Source organism: Epinephelus moara, chromosome 9 (assembly GCF_006386435.1).
Source record: "Epinephelus moara isolate mb chromosome 9, YSFRI_EMoa_1.0, whole genome shotgun sequence".
NCBI lineage: Eukaryota > Metazoa > Chordata > Actinopteri > Perciformes > Serranidae > Epinephelus > Epinephelus moara.
The window spans coordinates 22,902,167-22,929,142 of NC_065514.1; the positions used below are offsets into that span (position 1 = coordinate 22,902,167).

General features: G+C 38.9%; 1 protein-coding gene across 1 annotated transcript in view; it reads right to left on the reverse strand.

Annotated features, from left to right (window-relative positions):
* Positions 1 to 26,976, reverse strand: part of LOC126395591 (astrotactin-2-like) — a 434,195-nt gene that overhangs the window by 227,280 nt on the left and 179,939 nt on the right. Inside the window, exons 5-7 of the mRNA XM_050053178.1 lie at positions 19,118 to 19,225; positions 13,336 to 13,482; positions 2,853 to 3,020 (exon numbers count right to left, since the gene is read on the reverse strand). Coding sequence (XP_049909135.1) covers positions 2,853 to 3,020; positions 13,336 to 13,482; positions 19,118 to 19,225 — 423 coding nt within the window. The remainder of the gene's footprint in view (positions 1 to 2,852; positions 3,021 to 13,335; positions 13,483 to 19,117; positions 19,226 to 26,976) is intronic.

Sequence of the window (26,976 nt, forward strand, 5' to 3'; positions counted from 1 at the left end):
AAATGCTGAGCATTATTGCGTTGCTTTTCACCATTCATGAGTCCCAATTTGGCCTTCAATATGAGGCTTATAATACCAGGGCTCAGTGGATTTCTCAAAAAAAAGACAGTGAGTTTACTTATATGCTTCAATTGCTTATAATAGAAATAATAATAAATATATCTGATTTACCACTATCACGAATCCTTTATGGTCAGGTTTTATAGAATACCATTGACAAAGACTACATGTAGTTTTTTAACACTTATGCCCACAACATAACGTCAGATACAGCACTTGGAAAAGACTAGTTCTCTATATGTTACCTTGACATAGAACTACCTTAAAACTTGGTAACCAGGATGACATTACCAGAAGATGTCTTTGTCATAACAACTTGACATTAACCAGGATGACATTACCAGATGTCTTTGTCATAACAACTTGACATTAACAAGAAATGCACCTCTTTTTGTGTTTATGACAAGTTGACATAATGATTATTATTGTTATGACAAAGACATCTTGTGGTAATGTCATCCTGGTTAATGTCAAGTTGTCATAATAAGGACATCCCAAAGAAATTTAATGTCAACTTGTCATGACAAAGACAACTTCTGGTAATGTCACTTTGATTACCTCCGCCAAGGAGGTTATGTTTTCGCCGGCGTTGGTCTGTTTGTCTGCAAAATAACTCAAAAAGTTATGAACGGATTTTGATGAAATTTTAAGGATAGATTGATAATGGGAAAAGGAACAGATGGTCAAATTTTGGTGGTGATCAGTTGAAGCGAAGTGGATAAAATAATAAAATGGCGGGAAGACTTCAGATTCTTTTTATCGGTGGACCCTTATGGACTAAAGAAATCAAAGAATGGACACATATTCTGACTTTATGACAGTGTCAGAGACAGGGAATCACCACTTGTTTTTTCATCATGCCGGTGAATCTGAATGACTTACGGTCTTCTCTGGTGCTCATGGTTTTAATAAAATGACATCAACCGAGCTAACAATGTGTAGCATCTCCGTATATGACAAAACTTAACATTTATTTTTTTCTATGTGCAATCTAACCAGCTAACTAATGTTAGCTTAAGTGGGTAATCAACAACACCATTTTATACATCTGAAGAACTGGCAACCAGACCAGGCCTCTAATTGAGACAGGCCTTTATTTGTCAAAATGTGTAGCTAAATTGGGCTCGTTAAGGGGACTAGGCGTTAAATTGGGACTGGGCTTTTAATTGAAGTTTTAGGGTATGTTTACCTTTTTTTGCTGGTCACTCACTATCAAGTTTAGATACACTTCAGATGTTCCCTTTATATTTATTGTTTTAGAATCTTTATTCTATGTGTGAAAGAGGACATTGTTTTATGGTCTCAAAATCTATGGTAGTGTGTGAATTTTGACAGTGACATCAAAGAAAGTCTATTGATTGGGTGAGCAAAAATTAATATTTTATTAGCAGGCTTGTTTTTATTGGCATCTGAAATTCTCAAAAATAGAAACATCTCCGAAAAAAAAAGCCTTGCACTGTGGAAAACAAAAGTTCATAGAGATAGATAGATAGATGGGCTCAAAATCTTTAATAATTGATGTGCAGTTCATTTGCACAAATTATTCACATTTGGTATGAAGACTTTTTTGCAAGTGAAATTCATCAGATTCAGAATGGCTACAGGATAACATGACTTACAGTACTATGTTTATATTGAATAAATTGTGGTTATATTTGTATTTTTATCAATAACACGTACTTTATTTTGTTGTAATATATAGAAATTTGTTTAGAAAACATGACTAAGCAGGTGTAGGGTTGGGATTTGGAAATCCCCAAATTGCCATTGTTTTGTAATTCATAGCATTCTTATGTTTTAAAATGTCATACATTCTTTTAATTGTTTAATTAAATGAATTAAAGATAAACTAATATCTTTAGAATAAATGTAGAGTAGAAAACAGGGTATCTATAGTTGTATGCATACAATCTAAAGAAAGAGACGTGTATTTGCTCATTGCAGACATCTGATAATAACATATTAAGCTTGTTGACACGGAATTAAGCTTTGTAGCTGGTGGTGATAACACAAATCCGATTCCATACAAGTATTAATGCTTTCATCACTGCATGACAATTATCAATATGATCATTTAATCACTGCCATTTTTTCAAACAAAATGTATTTGATGTGCATGAAGCACTCACACCAGGCTCCTCCGAGGACTTTTTTTTTTTTTTTTTTTTTTCAAATCACAAACACTGAAATACATTTATGGAGGTGACCCTGTAGCAAAAAGAGCTGTCCTTCATTCCTCCTCATTCTGGGTATTGCAGTCCTTGCAATTATCACAACATAAAAGAGATTCAAATGCCTGCATTTTCTTCTAATCTCAATACGCTCAACAGGGCTTGAAATATGTCTTTAAATTACATTTCTAACCAGTGTGTAGAATTTCAAATTGACTCAATGCCGTACATATTACATGTCCACTGATTATGAACCCCCAGCTTTTTGCAAACTAAATTAAGTCGTTCTCTATTAATGTGCCCCTGTAATTATTACCTAGGGTTGAAAAAGATGTTTTCTTTAATGCTATGTGGGGCTTATAAAACATGCACAATGAATCATTTCATGTTCACTTTGAGGAAATGAATAGACGAGGTGTTTATCGGTCAAACAGCATTGCAGTTATGAGGGTGTGACTTTGAGAGCTTTATATAACGTGTCTGCCATTGAAGTGCATACCAGTTATTGGACAGCAAATATCCTAGTGATAAAAGGTTTCCCCAAAGGAACAAATAATCAGTGAAATTGTAATTTTTGCTCAATAAATAGACCCCAGTGTGTGCATGTTCGTATGGACTAACCTGTCTCCTGGTCACAGATCTGCTCGCAGGGTTCCGTGGTCCTTTGGCCACAGTAGTCAAGGACCCACTGTGTAGACGAGTTGGTCTGATAGTAGAGGGTTAGCTTGGCTGGGTTTAGCCAATTAGAAACATCAAGGAAGCTGCCCATGCTCACCACAAAACTACTTCCTGAAAGAAAAGAAAAAAAAACAGAACAAAATTATTTTGCTCGAAAAGAAAAGTGCAAAGGTTAAAAAAGGGCTTGATTGTTTGGTATTTTAAAGGTTCCTCTCCCGGTTCTATTGCAAAATCAATTGGAAAGTAGCTAATTCTTTTGTTTTCACTGTAATTTCAATTCCCTTCCTGACCAGGCTGAATTTAAATGAGAAAATTAAGACCTATAATGTGAGTATTGATGGGATTTCCTTGGTAATTGCAGGAGAGGGGCTGAAAGAGTTTCACGAGTCAATCAGTAAACGCTATGCTCATTGACGCTGACTTACCTTTCTTTCTTACTGCTCCCAGACCAATCGTTAAACTCTGATCACTGAACAAGATTATCCCTAATTGATGCCAATGACTTTTAGTTCCAAAGGGAGCTTTGAGGAGATTGTGCTTCAGCCCTCTGGTGAGCACAAAGATTCTTACACAGCTATATTGTGTGTATACTGCTGGGTCGTGGAAGGTAAATTCGTGAAGGTGTTTGCAGTGCGAGTCTACATTTCTGTGTCAAAGTGAATTTAAAATGAGCTGCAAAAACCAGGCTGGGGCATAAAGATAGTAATTGTGAGATTAAAAAAGGATTCGCGCATATATTCTCTTTTATGACGTGAAACTCTGTGAAGGTGGTCTCTAGGCTGTTTTTTTAAAAGAGAGGATTAATGCAGATAGAAAAGCTTAGACAGTAGCCAGCAATCAAAGCTGAGTCACAGGAAAAGTTACAAGGCCAATGCCCTGCAGTAAAACACACAACTCAGAGGAGAAATACCCCGCAAAGAATGCAGATAAAGCAACACTATCCCAAACCTCATCTGCTTATTTTTTTTTTTCCTTTCTTACCAATTTTGTTGTTCCAAATTCCTAATAAAATACGCTTGCATTTGTCGCCTCCTACACACATGAAGTCACTGGCTGCTTCTTTTCATTTGGCAGGAAAGCCTGACCCACAGAGAGCCTTACAAAAATACACTCATATGTTAAAGTTTTATTATCTGACAACCTGGCAAACTCGACTGGAGCTCCTCATCTAGACTGTATAGACTAATAACATCCCTGCAGTGCTGCCTTCAAGTAAATATTGCATTGCTTGTAGCCATTATTCTGCTGCTACAGTATGGATTGAAGTAAAGTTGAAGTGTGTCAACCTCGGATGTTTGTGAATGGGTTCTGAGAATGGGTCTGTATGGATGACTATAAGAGCACAGCACACTCTAAGCTCTTGTTCCACTGTGGCTGTCGTCGTGACAGCACAGATCACCTTAATGTGTTCATCAGTGAGTGTATGTGTCCAGCATTGTAATAACAGCTTTTTGGCAATAAATAAATGGATGAGCAATAATTTCCTGACGTTAAATGAAGACAAAACTGTCATCCTGCTTGTCGGCCCTAAAACAAAAGGAGAAATGCTGCTTAATAACTTGGGGAACTTAACTCCCTGAATCAAATCTGAAGTTACAAATCTTGGTGTGATTCTTGATTCAAACCTAAGCTTCAGGTCCAACATTAACAAGATGATTACTTTTCAACCTCAGAAACATCGCCAAGCTATGACCATTTCTAAATGAAAAAGGTGCAGAGAAACTGATTGATGAGCAAGCTACAGAGTGCAGTGACTAAATTTGTCTGGCAAGGCAAACGCCCTCGTATAAGGCTCACTACGATGCAACGAGATAGACTGGCAGGTGGGCTATCTTTGCCAAACTTTAAGTTTTATTATTGGGCCTTTACCCTCAGACCTTTAATAACCTGGTTTGAGCCTAATGCCGCAGTGTCTTGGCGGGCCGTGGAAGAGAGTTTTGTACATCCATACACTCTTCAAGACTTTCTGTATTCTAACGTGCCTTTAGCACGACGCAGAGAAACATTCAGCCCAGTAGTCTGTCAGATGATCGCTGTCTGGAGGGCTATAGAAAAGATGAGTGGGTTCCCCTCCCCTCCAAACTGTTGATAGGTGGACGCCCCATACAATATCCTCACTGGCGGGAGAGGGGAATTCGTACGTTGGGAGATATTTTTGGAGACGGGGGTTTGCACTCCTTTCAAGATTTGTGCACACAATTTGATATTCCGCGTTCTTCCTTTTTTTTCTATCTGCAATTGAGATCTGTTTTGGGGGCTTGCAGAGTTCCGTTTCCGCTCACACCACAACCATTAGACAAGATTCTACGCAGTGCCAGAAGCACGAGAGGCCTAGTCTCCAAACTATATTGGTTTATTTCCGAGCATGCTTATAGACCCCTGGCATTGGAAGTTTTATGGAGGGCCAATATATCAAATCTTAACACAGATCATGATTGGAGGAAAGTCTGGTCTAACATTTTGCTGGCCTCTAGAAACCCGGATCACCAGCAGATCCACTTTAATTTTGTTCACAGAACTTATATGAATTGATTGATTGATTGATTGATTGATTGATTGATTGATTGATCATATGACACCAAGGAAGCTTTGCTCCATGAAGCTCATTTCTGATCCCCACTGTAAGCTTTGCTCTTTGAATGCTGTCGGCGCCTTCTTTCACATGATTTGGGACTTCCCCCCAGTGTCTGTGTTCAGGGGGATGGTTGCCTCCAATCTTTCTAAACTGTTTGGGTTTGTTGTACCACTATCACCTATCATATTCATTCTCAATGATCTGTCTACCCTGGGGTTGTCACTGTCTAATAGCCGTGCCCTGCTGGCTGGGTTTACGGCAGCCAAGAAACTGGTCGCCGCATTCTCTTTCACTTCGGGATGGCTTCTTATGTATTTGGACATTGTATACTTAGAACTATCTACAGCCCGTGTACATGGAGCACAGGAGACTACTATTGAAATGTGGAATTCTCTTTCTGTGAAACTTAAGAATTTATTAGAATGAAAGTCACTGAAGCTGTTTTGTGTACTGCGTCCATGTCCCTGAGGTAGGGGGTGGGTGGGAGGGTTTATTTATATGATTTCAGATTTAGTTTAAGCTGTTGATTATTTTCAAGGATTTCATTATTATTTTCTGTTTATTTGATCTTGCTGATTATTTTATGTGCTACTTGACAGTGTATCTGCTTTTAATCTTGACATGTTTGTTCTCATTTTCTTTTCTCCTTTTTGTATAAAGATATTTCTTGAATAAAGAAAAAAATTGATCACAAAAAAAAAAAGAAATTGATTCATGCCTTTATTTCAAGCTGGCTCGACTTTTTACAGGCCTCCCAACAAACACCACTGAGAGACTTTAGCTGATTCAAAATAATAAGCTTGGCTATTAACCAGAACCAAGAGGAGAGAGCACATCAGGCCAGTCTGAGCATCTCTGCACTGACTTCCTGTTACATTTAGGATTGATTTTAAGCTCCTCCTCCTTGTACACAAAGCCCTACATGGGCTGAGACCGAGCTACATTGCTAACCCCTGTCTTATCTATTTGCCTCCAAGAACACTTCGATCATCTTCTGCTGGTTTATTGGAGGTTCCCAGCAACAGCCGGAAGAAGATCTGGGATGCAACGGACAAGGAAACCAAATCCACTAGGTCCGGCACTGCTGAAATTAAAAATATTGTAAAAAAAAAAACAAACCTTCCTGGCTGATGTTTAAGATGCTTTACTATAGAGGACTACATGTTTTCTTCTACTTCACACAATGGTAATTGATTTAATCTATAACTTAAACCCCGCCCTCCCCAACCCACAACTCCCTTAATTAAGAAAAAAAAAAAAGAAAAAAAATGTTGTTGTTGCCGCTCTTATGAGGAACATCCAGTACCCTGAAAAAGGCTGATATGCATACATAAGTCATCAGATGGGATCCCTAAAAGCACCTCCCAGGTCAGGCTGACCAAACGTGAGCGTAACAAGGCCATTTCCTGCAGCACTGCAGTTAGAGAACAGAGCTGCCGGTAGCCCTCATTTGCTGAGAGGGTGGAAAAAAAATCTAATGGTCTCAGCTCACACAGAGAGGAGGCAATTGTTAGATTATGGGCTGGTTTCTCTGAGACCTGTGAAGAAACCCCTCCTGAGCAGTAAGAACATCGCTGATTGCTGGCAATTTGGCTGTGCATATCGTGAATTGATTGCAGAAGGTTGGGCTAAATTATTTTGTTAGATTAAACCCCTTTCAACTGTTAGATTTAGAACAGAAAGCAGAGCACATCTGTATCATGGCAACGGACAAGATTAAAGAAACTGTGCACATCGAGCAGTTGTTTTTTTCTATTGAACAAGTGCAACAATAGTCCTCCCTTAGAAAACCATTTACACTGACAGACAGCTTTTTAATATTATTTTCATTTCTTACGCTTTTGTTCCTGCTGCATACTAGTGCTTTTTTTCCCTGTGATATTTTCATTGTATGGTTATGGCAGTCAAGCTGTGTGATTAGACACAACTAAATAACACCGATTATTCCTATTATGTCGAGTTTAAAAATATTGAACATAAGGGGAAAATAAAATGAAATAAAATAAAATTTAATTTAATTAAATTGAATTGAATTAAAAAAGTTAAATAAAATCAAATAAAATTAAAAAGTAAAAATACCTTAAAAAATATTAACAAAAAAAATTAAATTGAGGTTCAAATTTGCACATACCATATTCTTTTACTTTTGCTACTTATTTTTATGTTTCATACCTATAATATTTATTCATCTTGATTTCTAATTGGCTTCTGTTTCTGTCTGTAATAAATACCATAAATTTAATAATCATTCATTCATTTATTAATTAACTCTCCTAGTGTGCCGAATGAGCGAGGTCCGGCACTGATTATGTCTGTCTATGTGAATAAATGATGCATTTTTTTAATCTTATTATCACCTTTGGAATGTAATTTTAAGCAAGTGATTTATAACACCGCTCTGTTTCCGTCGTCTAACAAAAAGCTTTCCTTCCTAGACTTAATATTAAATATGTAATTCTTTCCTAATTTGTTAATGAATCCGGTGACTCGCTTCACACTTTGGAGTGCTGAAAAAAAGAACATTAAGTATTAACCTCATTAACCTCTGAGAAGATATATTTAATTCCACCCACATTTGATTTAGCAATGAGTTTGTCATGATGTTGACTAAATGGTCCCGCTATTATGTATCCTGTCTCCATTTCTTCATGCTACCTACACATTAGCTTGTGTGTTGTTTGTTTCCCATCTCCTGCCATGTATCATCTGTCTACTGGCCTGCGCTGTTGTGTTTACTGACCTCATCACATGTATGCTCCTCTGCCTCCATCACTCATTATTCCTGCAGTATATGGAGAGTCGTTTACAGTGGGCAGCTCACACCTCTTGCATGTCAGATCATATGCGTAGCCTTGTAGCCATGCCATAGCATTAAAGTCCTTATTCTCGCCTGTTCCTGTCCTGACCTAACTTATATTTATACTTGGCTTGCCAGTTTGGATTTGCTTTGTTTGTTTATCTGTTGGATTTGTTTGTTTGTTTGCTCTGACTGCCTGCCTGCTGCCGACTGTATGCCTGCCAGACTATTGGGTTAAGCCGCCTTTTATCACATCTGCTCTGCCTCAGGTGTCTGCTTTTCTGAGTCCAATTCCACTATACACAAGTTTGCAGAGGAACAACAAAACTAAAAGTAAAAGGCTCTGCTTAATAAAAAAAGGTGCTGTATGGAAGACACAACATACAGATACGAAAGGCGAAGTCTGTCCTGAGGGTGGCACTAAAGGAAAGGCCACGGAGTCATCCAAATTAAAATAATTAGCTCTCTGGTGATCGTGAATATCTATGGAAATTTTCATCAAACTCCAATCATGAATTTTTGATCACTTACTTTTAAAAGTTGAGAAGTGAGCATCGAGTCAGAGGTCAGCCCAGGGAGCTTCCATAATTTTAAGAAACTTCTGTGAAAACTCTGCCTTGTTAGGAGTGGTGGGGCAAAGGTGAGGAGGTCACAGAAAACAATAATCGTTCTACGGGGACTACACATATCAATATTAAATTCACAGTGGTACAGATACCTTGCGATAGACTACAGCATAATGAGGTCAAAACCTTTCTGACTTTCTCTGTGAGACTAGTTTATACGGTTGTTCGAAGTTGGATTCACCACACTCTATTAATTGCCCCAAACACTGCCATATTTGTGGGCAGGTTTCACAAAATTTTTACAAGTGTAAATAATAAAAACAATAATTTCAAGGGGACGTGACATTTCTGGAGATACCAGGCAAGTTTGTCTTAAATATATTTTATTTATTTATTTATAGTCATTTACCAAATTGTATTCAAATAAACACTTCATCCCCCAAATGTCCATTTGTATATCCATTGTATATACGAGTTTGTATGACTTTGTGAAGAATCCAAAAACGGAGAACATGCTTGATAAATAGAAGTAAAGGGGTCCACGTTGAACGACAGCAAAACTAGATCAAATCATCCATTTACAAGCTCTTAGACAACTTTATGCAGTATAATCTAAGTCTCATTTATACAGTTGTATGCTAAGCACTCCCAAACAGTCAGCCCTCTCCGAATTGAACTGAACTACAGGTGAAACGTGTCCATGCTCTCTTCTAAACCAGACTCCACTGACACAAACAGCAATTTGACTTTGTTGAAGAGGGAGCTGATCTCACTCAGTAGTTTGTTTGTGTTACTGTGTGACTTTGCTGAATCATCAGTTGTCAGTCTGGCTTTGAAGAGATAAATTTCACTTTTAGTATAGTTTCCTGTCGGAAGGGGCTTTAAGATGTTAAGAAATTTAAGATATAAGATCAGTAAATTTGAGGGCTAAATGAATACTTTCATGGGTTTTTTTGGGGGGGGGGGGTTTGGCATTTTTTTGTCTGTTGCATGTTCTATGTGTGGTTTTGTCATTTCTATGCCTGCTGCAACCCAAATTGCCCATCCGGGACAATAATAAAGTGAACTTGAACTTTTGTTCCACTGATCCCAATTAAGGGTATAAAAACCCTTGGCTGACATTGGGTGTATTCAGCTGGATGGCTTACATACTGCTTTTAGATGCTTTGGCCAGGCCTTCTTGACTCCCCTAGTTATCATCATTGAGCACTTGGCTTGGGCAACACTTTTTTTTGTCTCCATGTCATACCGTTTTCTTTGAAATTTAGTGTTAGAGCTTTGATAGGGCCCAAAACAATCAAGTCCGGCCGTACATGAAACAAAGTTTCTGTCCCAGCTCAACCCAAGTCTGAAACACGGCAGCAGTTTTGGGCCTGAGCCCGATTACATACCTGAATTTGCACTGTAAAAAATATATATATTCACAAGCTTCAGTCAACTTAAGTCTTTTCAGTGTGGTATAGGCCATTCGTAAAGAGTCACTCCAAGCACCACAGCGCACTCTGATTCTGTTATTCAGAGCACCAGAGGTGTTGGACACTATTTAAATTAATGAATGCTGAAGTGTCACTTAAGCATTTGTTAAAACTTATAGAAATATGGAAATTAGTGCAAACCTGATCTGATTCACACCTGGGAAAATGCTGGTAATTCACAACCTGGCCCATCCCGGCAGGTTGGGTCAGACCTTATCGGGTTTAGCCAGAGAGCAAAGCATTCACAGCCTCACAAATGTTTAGCCATTGTTGGGTTAAAAGAAAAAAAAAAAGAAAGAAAGAAAAAAGATTGAGGCAGCTCTAAACCAGCAGCTCTCATTTTTAGCAAGGTAAAATGACTGTTTTTGTCAATGGAGTCTGGCATTGAAGAGAGCATAGGTAAGTTTCACTTTTTGATCAGTTTTCTGTCAAAAGGGTCTGTCTGTTTGGGAAGTACTGAGCATACAACTGGATAAATGAGACTTGGATTGTCCTGCTAGAGTTGTGTGGGAGTTTGTAAAAGGATGTTTGATATAGTTTAGCTGTTGTTAAACGCGGACCCCTTTAACTTCAATTCATCATGAATTTTCTCATTTTTTGGATTCTTCGTTCACCTTGTCTTGTGAGAAAAACTTCTTTTTTTTCATGAATTCAACAGAACACAGGCTGAGTAACTGGTATACAAATGGTCAGTTGGGAGGTGAAATATCTCCCCAAGCTCCAAATTAATTCAGATTAAGGCATTTTAATTCTTAAAACAAATTATTGTCTTTGTATGGATAACGGCAGATTATCTGCACATTACTCAAAAGACAGGTCTGGACCACTCATAAATTTCATAGAAAGAGAAAATTCAAAGTACAAGAAAATGCCACAAATTCCCTTCAATCACTCATATGTGCCACTTAACAACAATTTATTTCTTACGAGTAGTTCTTGCACAGGGCCCAGTTTCATTATGATTTGACAGAATCCAATTATACTGTGTGTGAAGTGATATGTAATTTGATGGGTCGGGTAGAACTGGTGAGAAAAAATGTCAGCGCCTAATGATATAACTCAGAAGCCCAGAACAAAAAGTCAAGCTACTAACCATTGAAAGTATTCAACACTATATTTCGTTGCTTTCCAATGAAAAACACGTATCTCCACTTTTGACGATTTGATGGACACTTCTGACACCCAATGGAGATACGTGTTGAATAGATGATATAATAAGACGTCTTTCCATTGGTCATTTGGATACCCAATGCTAACAGTTGCTAGGGAATATTATGGACACTCCATGCACTGTAGAAAGTCAAAATCGTCAAAAGTGGAGATACGTGTTTTTCATCAGTTTTAGACTCTCATCTTACGTGTAGTTACAGAGCATACTGTAGAAGTTGAAGTTTTGTGTACTGTTCCATTTCTATTGTGTGTCTAGGTGCACACAAATTGTGGGCGTGTGGGTGGACTAGAAATGAGGCCCTGGCGGCAAGAGCACCTGATCGACTGATATGTGAATGCTTTCAGAGATATGGCAATCATTAGTTAAATTGCCTCAGCTCCTCACTCCCTCTTACTTCACTTAACTCCTTGCACATTTTCCATGTGGGCCTCTCTTACCTCCCAGCAAGGTTTATACTGTGGTATCTTGCCAATACACGGACCCAATTTACAATTATCCCACAGCCAACAAGGAATTTAAAACACACTCAGTGGGATGGCTCTCGGGCAGTTGCCTGAGCACCTACATACTTATCCTCGTTTTACATTTATTTCTCAAATGTTTTGTGTACTGTCTCCATGTTAGCATGTAAAAAAGCAGACGCCTAATATCAACTCAGTATTGTCAAAAAAGTTTAAGTCCAGGTTCTATGTATTCTACTTTCTTGACAACATTTTGTTGTGTGTATGCCATGCAGCCAGCTTTATGTGACATGAATAAAACAAAAATAAACCTTGAAGTACTTCTGTCACACTGGTTCAATAGAATGTTTGTGTCAACTGAGAAGGTGCAAACCACAGAATAGGTTAATAATGCAATATACCGTATGCAGTCACATGTAATAAAGTCTGCACACTGAAGGCTCCCAGTGCAAAAACACAGAAAAAACAATCATATTTTGAGCACACTGCTCTTCATCAGTCTGATGGCTCCAAATGTCATTCAGTTGTTTGTGGTGATAATAAATCTTTTTTCCACTGGGAGCTTTCAGTGTGTGGGCTTCATGCTCCTGATTTTTGCTCATTTTTTTTTTTTTTCAGTTCCACCACGCACATGATTTACTTTTTTGTCGGATGGATATGCGTTTTTTGCACTTTATCAGTCGTGCAGAGGGGGCACTGACACTGTAAAGCATTGAAATTGAAAACCACAAATCACCAATGAGGGGGTGGAGATTTTACTGCAAGCCATTTGTAAATAGAAACAGAGGAAGCATGCCGAGCTGTCCCTGGTCCATTAGCCGTTTCTCCTAACAACAAAAACTATACAAATTACTTATTATCCTTCACCACTCGATAACAGCTCGTACTGGACAGTCATCCCTGCAGTATGCTGCTGCTTGAAGGACGACTGTATCCAATTATGGCTGGGAAAAAAGAAAAAAATGAAACAAAGGTGTACTATGATGAATAGTGGCTATTATGATAACATGCTCCACAAATCTATATCCTTTTTTAGCTTCTACCACAAAGCTCAACATTGCCCGAGGCTGATGTTGCTACGGTATATTCTACTACAATTTCAGTGGGTGTCTCACAGAAGTGATAAGTGATTTTACAGTGAAGTTTCTTTCTGACTGAGTTTAGTGGGTTTCTTGTCAGTGATCAGATTTTTCCCTTCCCATTTTTGCTTCTGGGTTATAGTTTCAATTGAAGGAAGAGAAAAATAAATAAAACAGTGCGATAAAAACAGAACAAAACAAAACAAAAAAACAGTTATAAAGCCAACTTGGTAAAACTGATTGGTAGTGATATTCCTTTAGTTGAATATTCAGCCAAGGTCTAATGAATGTTTTACACTTACCATCCGCAACAAAATGCTCAGGCACATGGAGGGTAACCTTGACAGTGAGAGGGCAGGAATCCTGCGTAGCATAGACAATGGCAATGACACATGTGCTGATGGTAATCAACGTCAGGGTGACCTTATTTAGAGGACTGTGTGGGTGGCCTAGAGGTAGAGAAAGAGAAAAAGGTAAAAGGTGAACAGTTTGACAGAAGCCCTTCTGTTCTCATCAGGGTCTCAAAGAGATGACTGCATTTGAACATCCTTGATAGGGAGTACTTCTGTACACAGGGACAAAATACACACACAGACACTCATAACACAGGCCTAAAACTAAATCATCCACTTTAGCACCTTCCTTTGTTGAAAATACAGCCGCCGAGCCTCCCTCAATCCTTGAAAATGTACTTAATTTAACTCCTGATATATGAATCTAACCCAGGTTCAAGTTTGGCCTGAGTAAGTAAAAGATGACCTGGAATACACGAGCTCCTGCAGAACAGCCAAGAATCATTCGCTGGCGTGATATATGATCTTATTGCCACTGACAGGGTTATAGATTGGTTGTTTTGGTTGCCCTTTGGCTCTGTCAGGGCTCCCATTTCCAAGCCAGATATAAGGAATGAAATTAGCCACTTAACCTCTGTCTACTGATATTTATCATGTCGCCATGTTGAAAGGAGGCTTACTAGGATGTGATAGGGATAAAGTAGTGATAGCTCTGGTTTGAAAACACTGCTGTAACTGTATCACAAAATGAGCCTAATGCAGTAAGCGATACACAATCTTCCTCTGTATTTTTGTCTGTATGCACTGATTTGTGGAATTCACCAATGTTATTCTTACTTTTGTGCTTTTAATTTTACAAGTGGTTGAGAGCTTACCAAGACAAGAAAATAAAAAAAAAATTCATTCTCACAGTCCATACATTTTTCTTCCAATGCAGGGAAATATAGGTTTAAAAATGCATTATTCATCATCACTTTTAGAAAATCATATGGTTTAGAGTAAGTATAAGATATTAAATTAGTGAATTTGTGGGTGAAAGACATACTTTGGTTCCACTGATTCCAATTAAGGGTATAAAAACCCTTGGACGACACTGCTTGTATTCAGCTGGATGGCTTACATACTGCTTTTAGATGCTTTGGCCATGCCTTCTTGACTTCTTGACTTCTTGACTGAGTCATAATAAAGCTGCTGGATTTGGAACACAATTGTCCCACTGTCCTCTACCAATGAAACTGGTCTGCAGTCCATTGCAATCCATTTCGCAAGGGAGTTATTTAGCCTGTCACAGATAGACTTACTCAGTTTGAGTCTGAACGCCTGGTCGAGTGTGGCTTGACTAGGCTGGCTTTCAGCACTAGCATCAGAGGTGGTGCTAGCTCAGACCTCCAGGTTTGTTGCTAAATACTTTGTGTTGAGGTTATAATTTAAGGCTTTTAGTACTCCAATGGTATGAAAATTCCTTACAGCAGAAATTGTAGAGAACGGTGCTCCCATCAACAGTTCCATCTGGGTGTTTTTTTTTTAAATGTAAATGTTCCATTCATGGGGCCAAGCATTGTCATCTCCTCTGCCTCCGTCATGTGATGAAGCCAATGTGGCCTTAAATTTCGCACTGGGTCAAAGGGCACCACGGAACTCGATTAATCAGCATTAATTTTTTAACTTGTTACTTTTTATGTGATTAATGGAAATTAATGGGTTTTTTGACAACCGGGAAAATGCTGAAAACTTGCGACCATTTGAAGCATCACAAATGTTTCGCCATTGCTTGGTTTTTGACATTTCCATAATACCACTACTGATGCTATGGAAAATCATGTTTACTTTAAGTTTGTTTAACAGTATGTTGATTTCTGTACTGCTAAAATTGATCGTCTTACAGCCTTTTTATTGGTGGCACATCTGCAATTCTTGGACATGCACCAGCATACTTGCACATGGCACAACACCTTCTATATACAGTATAGTGTTTAGGGGGCGTTACCTTTGCCAATAACAAACAATCGGCCATATGCCCCCAATTGATGATGAAATTGGATTCATCATTCAGCACACCTGGGTAAAAGCAGATTTGGATGGCAGATAATGTTTGGTGCATCTGGACTTGGCTTCTCTTATTCATTAATGAAGAGAAAACATAAGAGAAATTGAAGAGAGTGTTGCTGCAGGACACCCATTGTCTCAGAATCGGCATGCTTCAGAAAATTTTTGAATAATTCCTAAGAAGAGAGCTGCCCTGTGTGCACCCTGCAGGTTTGTTGCCAAAGCCAATAGTAGTAGTAGGTCTATTCTTTTTTTTCATGTTCTAAGCAGTGGAAGTTGGCTGGTAGCAAATTGTTAGACTAGTAAAGTGCCTTGTATTAAACAAAAGTTATATTTGCTTATAAGAGTTATGTGACTAGATCAGTGGATATCTCAGAAAATTACAGACACACACAATCTCAGATCCTCTACATTTTCCAACTATACATTTCGACTTTTCAAATAAAGCTTGATCAGATGGACAGTTATTGATGCAATGTGCAAATGGCCAAATGGATTGAATTGAAACAATAAACCATCATAGAAACAAGTTTAATCAGTAACCCCCTGTGACAGGAGAGTCCGGTGAATCCAATCAGAAGTTTGAAAGCGGTGAGATGCAGCTCAAGGTCAAAACCAGGGAGACAAAGTTAGGATAATGAATCCATCCGTACTGAATCACATGTCTACCACAGTCACGATGTTGTGAAGGGACAGGGACAACAGCTGTCCGCAGCAAAAGTGGCAGAGCAGCTAATCCCTTTGGGGTGTGGGTGGTGTCACTGGGCTCGTGAACGGGGTCCCTCAATTACTATAAAAGCCTACTGAGTAGACAAAAGCATGTACACTCACGGTGGCTCACTTACTTTATGGCCACAAACCAAACACCGAGTCGATGTGCTCATACACGCAAAGAATCACTAAAACAGACAAGTACACAAACACATAAGTGAATGTAAAGCAACTACTATACACAGGGTAATTGTAAAGCTTAAAAAGCTTACGTTTAACTTAAAATGCCTTCCTTTAATTTATTCCCCTCTCACTATCTTCTAGAGAAAGCACAGCCTTTTTACACAAGCTGTAACTTTAACATAGATCACGGTCATGGGTTTTTATGTGAGCCCATGTGCTTTCCAATAAAATCTAAGAGCCCATTTATAAGGAGTGGACAGTTTAGACAAGAACCCTTACATTCTTTTTTTATTTGTGAAGAATACATAATTTAAAACTCCACAAAAATACACACACTGTTACAAACTGTATGTATGTAATTCACAGCTGAATTAAATTAAGTCTATATAGCCTATTCGAGTGCCTTTTCATAAACCTACAATCACAACCCTTACCTCCATTCCACCTATAGCTGCTTGAGATAAACATGAATAACCAACATTCCTGTAGTACTAACAACACCTTCCACAGAGGCTCAATATCAATATCCAAATATCTAGTACAGGGTCTCTTGAGTGATGAAAAATATTCATGAAATATAGACGATAGATTTCTTCAGTTCAAAATTAAGTCATCACCTTCAGATATTACGCATTGGGTTTTGTGAGACAAATGTGATTCTAATTAACTTTGTAGGAAATCAGGAACATTCCAGTTTTGAGTTGTAACTCCTGCTTTGCAAAAACGCTGCTGCTCCTGATTATTTTTTCTTCTGCCAGCCATGAACTACAGAGGTCGATTAAAGTGCTAAACGTCGATGAGTGGCAAGATGTAACTCAGTAGGTTGTTCTCATTTACTGTTCATATACGTACAAAATGTAATGCACAATAAGTTGTTTATAACCCACATAATTGTGAGCCAGGAGGCTGTGATCAGGCTGCAGGTTGCCTTGGGAGCGCAGGAGGAAGTCAGGTAACACAGTATAAAGAGCAACTATCTGTGTGTTCCAGTACCCATACTACCACACTATACAGTATGACAGAAAAAGATTTAGTATGTCCCAATACAAAGTATGCGAAATTAAGAATGCCAAAAATACCAGGGTGTTCTACTACATGCTTTTCTGGCTATTCTGACCCACAGTCTTCTGCACAGTAGACAATACATCACATCGACTGAGCCACAAACAGATGAAGCAATGACGGAAGACAGTGCATTCAAGCAACTGATGACCAGTGGAATAGTAATAATAGGAATGTTGATTGTTTAAGTGAACAAAATAATCATAAATATTACCAATAACAAAAGGACATAGCAATAAAAATAACAGTGACAGAGAACTGCAGATGTAATAACACTGTCGCAAATATAATTGCTCGAACCTACAATCTGTGCAGGTTTAAGTTTAGAGTTGAACTACATACATTGCAAGGTAACAACAGGAGAGTTCTCTGGGTCTCCGTCTCTGGCGAACTCGGTAAGCAGCATTTGTTGTATCTCCAAGGTAACGGATATAAAAGCAAGAGGGTCAAAGTTCAGGGTGAAATGTTATGAGAAAGTAGTATGTCTTGATTCTGTGTATACTGCATGCAACAGTATGTACCTTTGAAGGGCAGCTGCAGTATCTACTAAAAGTAAAAAGAAAAAAAAAAGTATGTAATGTGGAATGCACCCATGGTGTATGTAAGGAGGTGATTGGAGTGGAGGACGGGTCAAACAAACACAGGACTTTGGAGACCCTGGAGACTGCCGTTTGTGTCCGGTGTGAAACCAAAAGTCATGTCATGTTGACATGACACGTACTTTATTTGAGTGTTGACGTGAGGTGATGTACTTATGTAACTTGAAATAACTCAGCGTTGATGCCCAAAAATGATTCTTTTCATAAACCTAACCTAACCGATACTGGCACCAATATGTACAAAACTTAACATAAGACATCATATGAACTGTTGTATGAGCTTCAGTTGAACCCATTTAGATTTAAAGGGAAGGGCAAAGTAAGTCTTATTGTGGCTAGAAAACATCCACAGAAATACTCTTTATTTTGCCTCTGTAGCTTTTTGTCTACCTCTGCGCATCTCCTTTATTACATAGATTTAGACATCATTAGTTTGCAACGTGTATTGAAAATATTGTTTTTTGAATGGTCTACAATAACAAATTACCCTATTGTACTACAGCATCCAAACAGGACCAGACACTTGTGATCTGTAATAATAATAATAATAAGATTAATATGTATGGCATGCCTTTTCCACCTCCTCTGATACAGTGCTATGTGATAGGCATGGGAAATAATAAGAACACATGGATTTCCATTCGTTTTTAATCAATATGGACACCCAGGGGAACACAAACAGACTAATTTTCTGTGTTTCATTTTCTCCAGGTCACCCAGTCACACACACAACAGCAAAATCTGCATACAGTCTTCACTATCACATATCGCTATGTGGGAAGGGAAGTTAAAATCATGCTTCCCATCAAAGAAATGTGACTCATCTTTGCTCATCACTGAGCCTCCATTTACATCAGCTCATATATCTGCTTTGAGTGTCATTGAGCTGTGCCATGGACCAGCACTTTAAACCCCACCGGGAATGTGCATGACTCCTTCCTACTTCCAGCTACGCTGACAATTCCAGAAATGTCTAGCCTCATTTCCCTCAGCTATAGGCTCATATTCAACCAGAGCGAGGTTGGAATTTGTTTTTAAAATGTTTTATTGTATTTTACTCCTTTTTACTTTATTGCCTTCTCAGCAGTATGCAGTGGATAAGAGGGTTCCCCCTCCGTGCAAGTTAATGCATTATAAATGTAACACATCTATAACAATGTACAAAGACATACACCTGTATTCCCTCTCACCTTTGCTGCGCCTTCGTCCTCTGTGCTGCTCTGTGTAAAACTTCATTTGGCTGTCATCTTCAGGCTCTGACCCTGACTCCCCTTGAGGCCCAAAGACACCTCCAGGAGCTGGCAGTGAGAAGAGAAGAGGAGAAAAAGTGGACAGAAATTCAAGGAGAATCAATCATTTAAAATATTTTAGGATACAATTATGCTGACAAAAAGATGGCAACCGTTAATCAGCAAGTTTTTCAGGTAATCAGTGCTTAAAGACAGGACAGAGAAATGTGTGAAGACCATTCAAGTTATTCAACACAGGTTAGTCAGTCACAGTGGGTCTGACTCATGATTGCTGCGATTATGAAACTGAAAAAGGATAACGGTGATTCAAACTAAATTCAAGTTCAATTTAAAGGGCAACGTCGATATTTTCCAACCTGGAGCCTATTTTCCCATGTTTTTTTGTTTCTGAGTAACTAATGGGAACAACAATTTCTGAAATTGGTCCAGTACTGAGTGAGAGTGCTGAAGCCAGCAGCTGCAAAACAAGCTGCAATGTAATCACTCAGGGCAATTACACATCGTCAGTTTATGTCCACTAAACGTGCTTATTTTTGCCACTGGGGAGCTCAGATTGTTTTTAGTAGTGTCAGACATCAACCTTTTTGTTAAAGAGTAAGATTATTTTTGTCTAAACAGAAACAACCCTGACTTGCCAGACTACATTAAAAAAAACAGTAATTTTATGATCCTAAAACACACTATATTGCAAGTTGATAGAAATAAGATAAAACATACAAAAGCCATTTTGTTTAGTCTTTCCATTGTTCCAACAATTGCCAAGTCTGGTTTGGTTCTAATAAACTCTTACCTCACCCAGTTACATGTGAAAATATACCAGCTCTATACACACTAAAATCACTGTTTTTTTTATGTGGAGTCTGGTATGTATGGTGATAGTGGTTAAACAAAAAGGATTTTACACTTATACAAAAAGGTCGACCTTGTAGACATCCTTTCCATAATGTTTTCAGAGACTTAGAACTATCTGAGCCCATTAGTGGCACAAACAAGCAGTCTTAGTGAACACAAATTGACAGTGCATAATCGCCCTAAGTGATTACATTCCAGCCTGTTTTGCCTCTGCTGGCTGCAACCCTGTCACTCAATACTGGACCAGTTTCAAATATTGTTGTTCCTATTAGTCACTCAGACACAAAAATATGAGAAAGTAGGTTCTAAGTTGAAAATACCAAAATAGTATGAAATTTAAATTCAGTTCAAGATTAGTTAAATTCAAATGATAACCATGCAATCCATAATATACTCCACTGAAAAAAAAATGAGTTGTTTTGTTTGAGTTGTATGCAGAACTTTATTAGTTTATTGTTGCTACTTCCACTTCAGTGATGTACATTTTAGGGAAATATAGTATTAATTTCAGATGGAATGATAATAAACTGATCTTATTCAAGTCGGCCAAGATGTATTTTCTAGAAATGAAAACATTTGTCCATTGAAATTGGGCAAAAAACATTAAAACTCATTCAAGTATTCATATGAAATCTTACATACAGATATGAACTAGTATATTGTAGATGCTTACAGTTACATTACTGTACTGTGACTAAAACTTCACTGAACTAAATCATACATCTATTTTCATCTGCCGAAGCAGAAGTGGATGAACTAAATCAAACCAAAGTTAGTTAAGAGAATGGGTGACTGCAGTATTTGAATCCATCACCTGTAATATTGGGTTGTCATTACAAGTTTTGCTCTTCATTGCAACCAGACTGATTTTTCCAATGGAAGATGCTCTGTTGTACTTGGAAGCATATTTTCCTTTCATGCCTTTTTTTTCTACGGAGTTCCCCAGAGATCAATTCTAGGTCCTGTGTAGTACTCAGTTGAGTTCAGTTTTCAGTGATGTGCTGATGATACTCCACTTTTTGTACTGCTGAAATACCATAACAAAGTGAAAACTTTCTTTTTATCAAACATTGATTCTGAACTTTTTGTAACAGGGCTCCAAACTTTCATTAGCTTGCTTTGACATTTTTATTCATGGCAAAATGACTAACCATGAATTATAGTTAGAAACTTGTTTTTTAGTAAATAATATGCCAAGGTCAGGGGGTGGGGAAAGAGCAGTGACCCTTACTTTATTGACTCATTTGTAATGTCCATACATACCCCTGGGAAAAAAAATAAAAAATCTACAGCTTCCTCAGTGTGGTTGCTGTCTACCACCCAGTGTGATTATATTAAATCTCTATTGAGGAAGTGAGCAATCCTATACCTCTCCAACCTCTGCTGTCCCTCCTTGTCAGATTTATTGGCCACTGTTGGTAATTTGTCCATTCTTATCAAGTCTCTGGAGCTCAATTTGTTAATCAAATTGGGTCACATCCCTAGAGTGTGTGCATGTCTGTGTTTAAGTCAGGGTGCGAGCAAAAATCGAGGCTGTGAGAGTTAAGAGGCTTTGTTTGTACTGCGCTGCCACCACGACATCAAAACACACATTCCTGCTAAATGCACAGGGGCTGCCACATAGAGATAATTGCCAGGGATTTGCAAAGTGTTAAGCCACTGATGGATAAATAAGTAATCTAAAATAACCTAACAGTGTGGACAGCTTCAAACTGCATTTTAAGCCTGATATAAAAGGTCCATCGGAGAGTGTCTGTTAAATATGTTTATACTGTAAATCACATTTTTCGGTATTGTTATTACAACGTTATTTTAGCCAAAGTCACATCCTAAAGAAATGACTTTATGCTAATAACATCTATCTAATTTCCTCATGGTTGTACATATGTTTTGCTTGTATAATCCCCAGGATCACAGTGATTACACTTCCTAATCTCCCAGAGTGGAAAGGGGATAATGGACAGAAAGGAAATCAATGCTCTCCTCTTGACTATGAAGGAGCATCTAAGAAGAAATGCTTCACCTGTTGACAGAAAATTGAAACAAGTAAGCATGGAAAAAAATGTACAAAAGGGTTGTGGTGTGTTGTGTCAATATCCTAATCCATATTTTATGTGAGGACAGTTGATAATGGCTCATACATATTTACTCCACTGAGGAGAAAAAAGCTTTACCCCCACAGGGATGATTATAGGTCATGGTTACACTTCTAAGTGCTGTCAGTTGGTAACTGTGTCTTTCATGGTACATTATTACAGCAATGCAGTGCAACTGAGATAAGGGAGGATACTTAGAGCAAAATATGTATTTTTTGGATTTCGTTTTGCAAGGTCTAAGTCTGTCTGTGGCCTGTTTTCATCAATTATCTGCTAAAAGTTACATTTTGGAGAGGTCAAAACTTCACAGAACAACTTCACTGTAAGACCAATGTCTTTTGGCTTGTGGCCTTCATTACAGTCAGATGACCCTGACCCTTTCCCTTTTCCAAGCTCTTCCTTTTTTCTGGGTGCTCCGGCTTTTTTTGTGCAGCTGCTCCGAGCATTTTGAGTTGGAAAAAAACATTTCAGAAAGGCACTGGTGACATAACTGCCCTTTTTTGGGGGGGTAGGCTACTATCTATCTACTTTCACAACCAAGACAGGAAAGCTTATTTGTGAGGGCAGATCACCCCAATATTGAGTGTTATTCAACCATCTGTTAATGTAGCATTATATTAGCTACCTAGCCAACAGTAGTGTCAAGATATTGTTGCTATAAAAACAAAACCAAAGTGCAGCACGTCATTAAAAAAAAGATGCTCTGCGCACTTTTTTTTATGAAGCACTGGGATCAAACACTCCCCAGCATTCTATCCCAGCACTTTTCTGAGGATGTAAACTGCTTTGTGGACACACACCCTAAGATTTTTGATAAACACTGACCCAGAGCTCATTTTTATATCCCTTCCTAACAAAAGGCATGTAACCTAATACCTTCAAAGATAAGATATAATTCAGCCACAGATTGTTCACATTAGAGAAGGCAGGTTACAAAGACTGGGCACTAAAATATAATCACTTCTTTCCGAGAATGGATGAATGGTGGAGCACGTTTACAGCATTCAAGCAATTGATCGATTCAGGAATATAGCATTGTGTGAAAACTGGCTCTGGGCGGAGCTCAATCATCTAATGTTTGATTATTTTCTCCCCGGGTGAAATTTGTGCAAAACTTAATTGACAATATCAAATGCCAGACAGAAACTAATAGATGACCAAGACAAGGACTGTTTGGATTCTAGTAGAGCCAAGCTGATGCAGATCGGAGAAATGGATTCTTACTGAGGTGAGACTGACTGTAGAGTTTTCAGGGTCAAAAGTAGAATACAAACTTTCTAAGGCTCAGTGTCCATATATTAATTTATTCATTTTCTGTAATGGCTTATCCTGTTAGGTGTCATGGGGGGGCATCCGGTTAGGGGTTGTAGGGGGGCTGAGGCCTATCCCAGGTGACATTGGGCGAGAGGCAGGGTACACCCTGGACAGGTCGTCAGACTATAACAGGGCTGACACATAGAGACAGACAACCATTCACACTCACATTCACACTTATGGGCAATTTAGAGTCACCAATTAACCTAACCTGCATGTCTTTGGACTGTGGGAGGAAGCCGGAGTACCCGGAGAAAACCCACGCTTACATACAACATACAAACTCCGCAAATAAGGGCTTCCCCACCCTTTTTTTGTTCCCAATGAAGAGAGAGTCTATTCCACTCCCTAAAGAAAAACCACTGCACCCAGCGCCTTTTTTCGAGTGCTCCGAATTTTTGGTGTTCCCGCATCGAGCACCTCTAGTTCTTAACTTTTAAGAAAGGCGCTGATGTCCCCAGTGCCCTGTCAGTGCTTTTCTGCCAGAAAAAAAGGTTAAATGGACACTCACAAAGAGGCAAAAAAGTTGCTTGTTGCTTTTTGTTAAGCTTGTAGTAGCCAAGGACACACTTTAAATACAAGGTACAAGGGGTACATAAGGTACATTTTGTCAAACTGTTCACCTTTAAAACCGTTCTTTTCTCCTGAACCTAAAACCCTCCTTATTAAAAGTAGTTTATTGCCAACCATAGAGCAACATATTCTCTCTTCCTTGTCCACTGGACACAGTCATAATTCCTGTGCAACTGTGGAGCAATGCAGGTCAAATTCCCCTCCTTTACTCACTTCATAAACATTATGTCATAGCTCATGAAAATTTGCCAGCGCCATAAAGATTTTAGACATGATTAAAAGTTCTATTAAGTCTGCGTAAAAAAAAAGTGTGCACAGAAAGCTGTAGTCATTCTTTTGGTCTGGTGCACTTAAACAGGTCGAGAGTCGAGTTGGATTTTGAGTGCGAGAGTCTGGCGGTATTTGGAGAGCGGAGCCAAGGCAATGTGGTGTAAAATTGGTTCTGAATTTATGCATCGTGTTAGAACATGCCCAGAGAGGTGGTGGATGGAGACGAAGACAGACTGAGGAAGAGACACAGAAACAGAGTCGAACAAATACATATATATATATAAAAGGAGCATGGCAGTGGATTCACAGATCAGCCTAAACAAACTGTTAAACTTAAAGTTGGTTGTCCACATTGAACATGTATTTTCATTCCACTTATTTAAATTCTGATATCCTATATTGCAATAAATGTATTTTCTGCAGCTCAGTCATCATTAAATGCATCATTCCAAAAAGGCAAGCACTTTCCTGTTTTTTTTTTTTTTTTTTTGCCCTCTCTCAGGGGCACTCACCGGAAAGGGATGTTTGTGTTTTCAGTCCTTGACTTAAGAATTGCAGTTGTGCTTCAGGTCTGATCTGAAAATTTCATCTGTATACACCTCACCTTTGAATGAGCCCTGAAAAAAACACTCACAAGAACCCTCAACGTGATTCATGCAGTCTTCACATTTGACTTGGACCTTGAAGGACTCAGAGACAGAATGAGTGCGTTTTGATTGAAGGAAAAGACAAATGCCTCACATTGTGGAAGTGATTAAATTGTCTCTTTTTACGGATGTACCAGGCTGATTAAACAGAACCTGGTTGCAGAAAAAATCTGTTTCCATTTTCACTAACTCTAAAAGTCTTTAAGGGATACCTTGCAGAATTTGAACCAGGTCTTTGCTACTGCGGTGTGAGCAGATGAATGATGAATGGGAACACCCCACCTGTGCCGTTAGCAAAAATGAAGGGAAATATTGCATCATGTGGTGGATACTGGCTGGCGGATGGTCAGAGAGCTCCAGGAGCTGGCGCACAGTGGGTGCCTTTAGGGTACGGTCACACATGAGCAAATTAACACTGGCAAATTTTCTTCTCCCGCTCACTTGCATTCAATACGAGCAGCAGGGGTGAATAAAACATTCCAGTGGCAAAGGAAATTTGCATCCTCACATCACGTAGAGTCCAACTGTTGTGAACTTTGACCAGTGAAGTCGCAGCCACAACTGATAGCAAATGTGTGGAAAGACACCGAGAGCCTGTAGACCCGCTCTTGACATGCATTCCAGTGATCTGAACACAAGTGAACAGCCGAGACACATCACTGTTCACACCTGTGCCTATTATGTATCTCCAGCTGACCAGATTTTTTCACTGCCTTGCTTGCACTTACTACGTCCACACTTTTGCTAGCTGCTCTGTATGCTTGCTACTCATGTTAGCGGCTGTGTCATTACAGCTGGAGATATCGCTGTCAGCAAAACTCAACACGTCCCCTTCCATAGGGTAAAACAATAGATGGTCACGCAATATTTTATCCAACTCGAGATAAAATGGGTTATAGAGCATCAAACCACTGTTATCAGCCCAACCACCACATCCTGCACTGTTGACATAGTCCTTGTCGAGGACGCATCAGGATGCATTAGTGTTTACATGACAAAAGATACAGGCTCTGATTGTTGCTGTGTCTAACCAGCTGATATTGTATGATATTGGCAATGAAAAATACAAACTGCCCCACATGAGAGATGCTGCCTGCTGGCAGTGAGTCGAGACAGGCATGGAACTTGAGAAAATGAAAAATGTACCAGTGACATCATATTTCGTGGTATTTATTAGGGGTGGGGGAAAAAATCAATACAGCATAGTATCGCGATATTTTGCATGGCAATATTCTATCCATACACTGATGCCAAGTATCAATCTTTTATTATATACATCATTCATTTTTTGCAAATGTACATTTTAATACAACTTTTGGGACAAGAACAATAAAATCAATTGCTTTTTGGTCCACTAGATGGTGCTGATGTGTTTTTTTTTTGGTTTGTTTTTTTGATGAGGTCAGCAGAGGTCGTAGTCAGCGGCATTTGGCAGGAAGTTCATGAAAACAAAGATGGAGGCACACTAGGAAGAAATCAGAAACATGCCGTCTGCGTTTAAATCAAATGTCTGGACTTCTTTTGGATTTTTTATCACCGAAGGTAAGGAGGACTTAAAGGATAACTTAGGTATTTTTCAAACTGGGCTCTATTTCCCCATGTGTATGTGTGCGTATGATTCATAGGTACAACTTGTTCTAAAATTGGTTCAGTATTGAGGGAGGAGGACGCAGCTGGGAGCCGCGAAACGAGCTAAAATGGTAACGGTGCAAATGCGTCCTGTATAAGTTTGCGCATTAAAAGTGTTTTTTTTTTTCGCCACTGACCGGTTCAGATCGCCAGTGCTATCTCTGTAAATAGCATAGTAAACTTTTCCCTTACCTCTGGGCTGTGTGTGACGTCATCTCGCGAGAGCTTTACTCCACTGTGTCTGTAGCTCTCTCTACTCGTGGGACAGCCGTTTTCTTGAGGAAGAGGTGTTTCGGGATTGGATGTCTTCTCTTCTTCGGCTGGCAGTAGTCATCTTGGGAGAAGTGAGCACTGCAGACCCGATGGTCTGCAAGGCGCAGTGTCTGGAGAGGAGTGTTAGCATCCATTTGTAGCACAA